Source organism: Aegilops tauschii, chromosome 3 (genome assembly GCF_002575655.3).
Source record: "Aegilops tauschii subsp. strangulata cultivar AL8/78 chromosome 3, Aet v6.0, whole genome shotgun sequence".
Lineage (NCBI taxonomy): Eukaryota > Viridiplantae > Streptophyta > Magnoliopsida > Poales > Poaceae > Aegilops > Aegilops tauschii.
This window is the reverse complement of record NC_053037.3, coordinates 518,504,764-518,512,660: the sequence shown is the minus strand read 5'-3', so window position 1 is coordinate 518,512,660 and position 7,897 is coordinate 518,504,764. Positions and strand designations below refer to the sequence as shown.

At 47.4% G+C, this 7,897-nt stretch overlaps 1 protein-coding gene across 1 annotated transcript; it reads left to right on the top strand.

The window, feature by feature from the left end:
- Window positions 1-3,659: 3,659 nt before the first annotated feature.
- LOC109741856 (putative metallophosphoesterase At3g03305) lies at window positions 3,660-7,689 on the top strand. Its single transcript, XM_020300940.4, has 4 exons — window positions 3,660-4,056; window positions 5,179-5,420; window positions 5,562-7,139; window positions 7,244-7,689. Exons 1-4 carry the CDS (start codon window positions 3,792-3,794, stop codon window positions 7,358-7,360), a joined length of 2,202 nt encoding a protein of 733 aa, XP_020156529.1. The 5' UTR covers window positions 3,660-3,791; the 3' UTR covers window positions 7,361-7,689.
- Window positions 7,690-7,897: the final 208 nt, after the last annotated feature.

Sequence of the window (7,897 nt, the reverse complement as noted above, 5' to 3'; positions counted from 1 at the left end):
CTGTCCACCGTGGAGCGCAGTGTGGTTAACTCTTCGGCCGCGAGGGCTTCAGATAATGCCTCAAGGGCGAGGGATGCGGTTTTATTCTCGGCGCAGAGTGCTATGTCCGGATCACTGGCGAGAGTGATTGTGCCGTTGGGCCCGGGCATCTTAAGCTTCATGTATCCGTAATGAGGTATAGCTTGGAAGCGTGTAAATGCATCTCGCCCCAAGAGGGCGTGATATCCGCTGTTGAAAGGGGCCACTTGGAAGGTTATCTCTTCGGACCGATAATTCTCCGGCGTACCGAATACCACGTCAAGTGTGATTTTTCTGCACATCGTGCCTCCCGACTGGGAATGATTCCTCGGAAGGTGGTGCTGCTTTGCTCAATACGGCTCCTGTCTATTTCCATTTTATGGAGTGTGTCCTCATAAATGAGGTTCAGTCCGCTGCCACCGTCCATGAGAACCTTGGTGAGCCGAAAGCCGTCCACGATTGGACTGAGGACCAAGGCGGCTGGTGCTCGTACTGTCCTGTATTTTGGTTCGTCGCTGGCATTAAAAGTTATAGCCGTGTCATTTCAAGGGTTTATTTCTGCGATTTGGCAGACTTCAGCGAGTTCGCGGAGTGCCCTTTTGCGCCTATTGTTTGAAGCGAATGTCTCGAAGACCGTCAGTACTTTGGGGTCGTCGTCTTCTGGGGAGTGTTGTTCTTGTGTATTATTGGTGAGGATATCTTCGCCGCTCTTGGCCACTTGCCGGAGTATCCAACATGCTCTAAGGCTGCGGGTTGTTATGTTATTCGGTGTTGCGTGTATTTTGCATGGCCCATCGAGCAATCCTTCCAGAACGGTTTCGCGCCCCGTAGTGGATTTGTATTTCTTTACTATTGGGTCAGGCGTGCCACGAGGGTGCACCCTTTTCGCTTGAACGAGGGGTTGAGTGTGGACCGATGGTTCCCAACGGGCTGCCTGAGTTTTCCAGGCGCTTTCCATTGCGCTGTACTTCTGTACGATAGTTGCCAGGTCAGCAAAGTGTAATATGCGACGGCGGTTGATGGAGTTGAGGATTCCTTCGTCCATGCAATTGTTTCGGAACGCTGAGATTGCTTCCTCGTCGCGGCAATCTTTAATCTTGTCTTTGACAAGAAGGAATCTGGCCCAGAAGTGGTGGACCGTTTCCTGAGACTGCTATTGTATGCTCATGAGAGCGCTTATATTTGGGTGGGTGGGTGGTTTTAAATCCAAACCCTGACCCAATTTTGGATCCGGAATCTGAAGGTCGTCCGAATTTAACAGATCGGGCTCCGGGATATCCACTGATTTCTTGGGTCCGTCGTCCGATTCTACGTTCGGAGGGCAGGATGCATCTCCTCGCAGGTGGGTGTCCGGTTCTTTGAGATCAGAGATCCGGACATAGTCCGTCCTTAGTATGGAGGAAGAGTTGTCGTCTTGCTCCTCGACTACCACTATCTGGTGGGTGATCGGCAAAGATTTGATTTATCACGAGATCGTAATGGCTAAACCCTAAAAGTCTAGCCTGTATGACTATGGTAATGAGTCTCTCCCCTCTAGACTAAGTCCTTCGGTTTATACAGACACCGGGAGGATCTAGAGTTACACAAGGTCGGTTACAGAGAAAGGAATCTACATATTTGATCGCCAAGCTTGCTTTCCACGCCAAGGAGAGTCCCATCCGGACACGGGTAGAGTCTTCGGTCCTTGTATCTTCACGGCCCATCAGTCCGGCCTATGGCTAACAGGCCGGACGCCTGAGGACCCCTTAGTCCAGGACTCCCTCACCCATATCTTTTGCCGGGGGTGCCCGAACCCCTTCTGGTGACCCGATAAGTACCCGGTGCTTCCTGGAACACTTCCGGTGTCCGAATACCATCGTCCTATATATCGATCTTTACCTCTCGACCATTTCGAGACTCCTCGTCAAACGTTAAGTGTGCGGACCCTACGGGTTCGAGAACTATGTAGACATGACCGAGACACCTCTCCGGTCAATAACCAACAGCGGAACCTGGATGCTCATATTGGTTCCCACATATTCTACGAAGATCTTTATCGGTCGTACCGTAATGACAACATACGTTATTCCCTTTGTCATCGGTATGTTACTTGCCCGAGATTCGATCGTCGGTATCTTCATACCTAGTTCAATCTCGTTACCGGCAAGTCTCTTTACTCGTTCCGTAATACATCATTCCGCAACTAACTCATTAGTCACATTGCTTGCAAGGCATATTATGATGTGCATTACCGAGAGGGCCCAGAGATACCTCTCCGATACTCGGAGTGACAAATCCTAATCTCAATCTATGCCAACCAACAAACACCTTCGGAGATACCTGTAGAGCATCTTTATAATCATCCAGTTACGTTATGGCGTTTGATAGCACACAAGGTATTCCTCCGGTATCCGGGAGTTGCATAATCTCATAGTCAAAGGAATATGTATAAGTCATGAAGAAAGCAATAGCAATAAAACTTAACGATCATTATGCTAAGCTAACGGATGGGTCTTGTCCATCACATCATTCTCCTAATGATGTGATCTCGTTCATCAAATGACAACACATGTCTATGGTAAGGAAACTTAACCATCTTTGATTAGCGAGCTAGTCTAGTAGAGGCTTACTAGGGACACGGTGTTTTGTCTGTGTATTCACACATGTATCAAGTTTCCGGTTAATACAATTCTAGCATGAATAATAAACATTTATCATGATATAAGGAAATATAAATAACAACTTTATTATTGCCTCTAGGGCATATTTCCTTCACAACTCGGGCTGAGTGAGTGTCAAGTACTGCATGGCACCACCAATGGACCGGTAGAAGGAGGCATCCGGGACGGGAGCACCATTAGTAGTAGATAGCTTGGCCTTCGTGTCGACACGCGTGGCCGCGGGCTTGCAATTAAGCATGCCAACGCGGTCAAGTAGCTCATGAGCAGACTCCCGCCGATGAAGGAATAAGCCATCCTCACGCCGTACCACCTCGATGTCCAGGTAGTAGTGAAGAGGCCCCAAGACCTTGATGATGAACTCTGCGCGAAGCTCGATGAGTCGTCGAAGGAGTGGTGGTGCATGCCATCAGGATGATGTTGTCGACGTAGAGCGACGGGTAGGCTGTAGCAACGCCCTATGTGTACACAAACAACGAGCCATCCGAGCGAGTGGAGCGAATCCCGAGCTGATGAAGAAAGGTCGTGATGCGCTGTCACCGGACACGCGGCGCCTGCTTGAGTCCATACAAGGAGCGAGAGAGCAAGCAAACATGATCGGGATGCGTGTCGTCGATGAAGCCGGTGGGCTGCTGGCAGAAAACCTGTTCATCAAGATGATCGTGAAGAAATGCATTGGAGACATCCATCTGATGAACGGGCCATGCACGCGACACGTCGAGCTGAAGAACGGTGCGGATCGTGGCCGGTTTGACAATCGGAGCAAAGGTGTCGGTAAAGTCAACACCCGCACGCTGCCGAAAATCGCGGACCACCCAGTAAGCCTTATACCGCTCGAGCGTACCATCGGGACGGAGCTTATGCCGGAACAACCATTTTTGCCGCTGACGACATTAGCATGTGGGGGTCGACGTACAAGCTGCCACGTCCTCTTTTCAACATGAGTGATATGTATAGTACTCACAAAGACGTACGTACTACTTTTGGTGTACCCTCGCTTGAGGGCAAATTCCGGCATATGCAAACGCCTTTCGCTGTTCTCTCTGATCATTGAAAGCGTAAACTGCAGCCTCTTCGTCCTGCTCCCCTCCTCGGGCCCTCGTCTGCGCCTTCGCCATGGGTCCGCACGGGAACCGGCTGCTCCCCATTCTCCTGGCCCTCGTCGCCGCGGCGGGGCCCGCGCCGTCGTCCGTCGCCGGTGACGACAGGGCGGTGGCAGAGGTCTCCGGCGCGCCGGAGGGGGTCGTGTGGGCGGCCCAGCTCTCGGATCTCCACTTCAGCGTGCACCACCCGGAGCGCGCCTACGACTTCAGGCGATACGTCGGCCCGGCGCTCGCCATGGTCAACCCCGACCTCGTCTTCATCACCGGTGACCTCACCGGTGCGTTGTACATATCTCCCTCTATCGCCCCCTTCCTGTTCCTTACTCCTGTTGATCCTTCCCCGTGTTCGGGGTGAATGGATGATGTGATGTTTAATCTAGTTGGAGTGGTTCTTTGATGTTCGGTAGAACTTGGTTGATGCGTGGGGATAGTTCAGAAAAAATTCAGAGACTAATGAGGCTTCAGTTTTAGCAAATGTGGTAAATGGATGGGTGGTTCGTTAAGGCACTGTAATTGATGGTGCCTAGGAGCAGAAACTTTTATCTAAAATCTACTCCTTATTACATTTATAATTAGTACACTGCTAGAACCTTCTAGTGTATTGCTGTATCTACGATGCTATTGAACTGAATTTCAGTATTGCAATCACAATTTAAGGAGCTGCGATAGTGAGATACAGCATTAACAGTGGAGGCAGTTGGGTACTTTTCGGTTCATGCTAAAACCAGATAGGTTGAAAATTTAAGTACTGAATTCACAGTTTAAGTACTCCCTCCGTCTCAAAATAAGTGTCTCAACTTTAGTACAACTTTGTAACTTTGTACTAACTTAGCATCAGACCGACGGAGGGAATAGAATCTAGCATCAGACCTGTTACAACTTACAACCCAACATGAACTGTAACTGAGGCGACTAAGTAATAAAGGCCTAAAGTTCGAAGTTGCAAAAATCAGACATAGAACCACAATCAACATAGTCATTTGTTGTCAGTTGTCACAGACTCTTTTAATATCACATGTATTAAGGCGCGGACTACTGACGAACTTAAAATAACCAACATATGATCGGAAATTTTTGCTTGAATAAACAGCTGCTTTGCTTTTCTGGTTCCAACCTCTTCACTTGTAACTAGGCAGTTGCAATCAGCACTACAGCTGATCTTCACCGCCCTCAAAACCTCAACCAACTAACCACTTTCTAATTTGGGAAGACGTGAAACCAGCTGCATTCATTTCGAAAGGTGTCCATATACCAAATACTCCCTCCGTCCCATAATGTAAGACGTTTTTTGACACTAGTGTAGTGTCAAAAAACGTCTTACATTATGGGATGGAGGGAGTAGTTTATAGATGATTATGTATTGGGATTTATCTCAAGTACTATTTTTATTTTGTGATTAGAGGGGAAAAGCAAAGATCTGCTTACAATGAAGCAAAATGAGGTGGAGTGGATGGAATATAGTAGTACGATGAAGGATGTCATTGAGAGTAGCAAGCTTCCAAGAAAAAAATTCTATGATCTGAGAGGAAACCATGATAGCTTTGGTGTACCTATGTCTGGTGGGGACTATGACTTCTACGAGAAATATAGCATCAATGCTAACCTGAGACGACAGGGGCGCGTGCAAAGCATCACTTTGGAGGTCAGTGTTTCTTATATACATCCTATTGCTTATTATTTCTTTAGCACTTTCTAGTTAAATTGTACTGCAAATGATTAGTTTTGATTGCATTTTCTGAATACGCTTGGCATAACATATGGTAGATTGTGGATGGATCTGCAGAATGATGGCCGGAAGCATCTGTTTGTTGGCTTCGATAGCACAATGGAGATCGGACTTAGGGGCCCAACCAATTTATTTGGGCATCCTACTGACAAGCAGCTTATAGAACTGGACCAATCACTGTCGCAGTGGGACACTGACTTCAACAAGGCTCCAGTGACAAAAATTACAGTTGGGCACTTCCCGATGTCTTTCTCAGCATTGACAGAATCAGGAAAAAGTATCAAGGATGTCTTTCTAAAGCACTCATTAGCAGCATACTTGTGTGGACATCTTCACACAAGGTTCGGCAAGAATTTAAAGCGTTACTATCATCGAGCAACTCAGGAACCATCACTGTATGAACACTACTACCAGTCTAACATGCACCAAGGATATGCAATCCCGAGTGCTGAAGAGAACTGTTCTGAAGCAGCAGCACCTGTTGAGGAGTTCTGGGAGTGGGAGATTGGCGATTGGAAAAGGAGTAGAAGTATGAGGATATTAGCAATTGATGATGGATTTGTCTCCTTTACTGACATAGATTTCAGGTTAGGCTCAAAAAGTGTAATTATACTACCTACCTTCCCTCTGGACTCGAGATTTATGCAGAGAACATCTGCTCCTCGTGATTTCAAATGTCACACCATGGGAGCTTCAACTTTTGATACGGTGAGGGCGCTTGTATTCTCTCGACACGAGATAGTGACTGTCTCAGCAAAGATATATGACTCAAGGCCAGGAAACCTTGAAGTGGTATTCGACAGCGAAATGAAAAGAGTGAGTGCCAATGATTCTAGAGGAGATATGTATTTAATTCCGTGGAACTGGAGAGCATTTGCAGATCCTTCTCCAGATCGGTATTGGCTGCAAATCGAAGCGATGGATATAACAGGTGACATTAGTGTCAGCCAGTTGAGGCCATTCTCTGTGAATGGGTTGTTTGCAGAAGTTAACTGGACATGGAAGGAATTTTTCGTGATGGGCATCCAGTGGGCGTCGGTATATCATCCCGCACTGCAGTGCGTTCTTGCTCTGATTTTCGCACTGCTTCTTGTGCCACGAGCTTCAGTAGTGCTACTTAAGGATCAACAATCTGTGTACACATATCTGTGTGCGGACGGTAGTCAGTATACATCACTGAAGTACCTACTTGGTGGTTTTATCTGGCTTTTTGTTGAGCTGTCCAGGATGATTCTTGTGTGGTCTTTGCTGTTGGTGTATATAATCTATCTGTTGGTCTTCCCTTGGTTTTCTGGTCACCCTGTAACCGAGGACAGCAGCCTCGCATCCATGACATTCAGAGGTTGGGCTCTTAAAAATGGTATGAAAACTTTCCATGCCGGCACTCCAGACGTCATGGTCATCGTTCTACCTCACCTGTGTTTCGTGGTATTACCGACAATTGTGATTCTCGCCGCGATGGCTGCTGAGAGAACGACATTCCGAGAGCACTACCTCTCGCAGTCAGGAAAGAAGAAAGATGATCACCACCAAAAGAGCAGGAGAGAGGTAGGGCATGATAGCTTGTGGAGCGGTCGCTGGATAAGGAAAATCCTCATCGCTTTCTGCCTGGTGGTTCTGTGGAAACACTGGAAGGTATTACTATTTCCTTTCAGTCGATGCAAATCTTCTGTGACTGCGGGTTTTTTTTTTTTTTTTGCTACTCTGAAGATACTGATGACGCCTTTACAATCTTGCAGCTGTGCAGAGCTCTTATGAAGGCCTTTGCCATGGACCCTCTGCTCCATTCTCCGGTGCTCTTCTACTTCATACCGGCGCTCATGGCGTTTGCTGTCTACAGAACCTCGTCCATTTAGCTGTTTCGGGGCCCTGCTCGGAGCACCGTGCTATATTTGGGCGGAGTTGCAAAGGCACTGCAGACGAAGCACCGTGCTATATTTCGGCGGAGTTGCGAAGGCACTGCAGACGGAGCACCTAGAAGGCTAGAGCTCGCGGCTGAAGATTTTATTGGCTGGGTCACTCGTCTATTACATTTTTTTTGTTCTTTTGGAGAGGAGACCTGTTAGACCATCTATCTAACATGCATAAAATATATTGTCAGCATTGTACTACACATAATTTATGAAGGCTAAACACGCAATTTCTTCAGAACAGGGAGTTAAGGACTTGTTAACACTGGATGAAATTCTTTGACCCTTCAAACGCAGCGTTACTGTATTTGCAATGAGCAACACCATTCCGCGTCTGATGTTTGGGGTGGTGATATCGTCCGACTCACCTTCCATGGAAGCTTTAGCATGCCTATGATGAACAGTTTTTTTTGTTTGGTAAATAGAGTCAAGAAACCTCATTTTAGCTCAGAAATGGATGTTGCACTCCTCTTGTTCAGTACC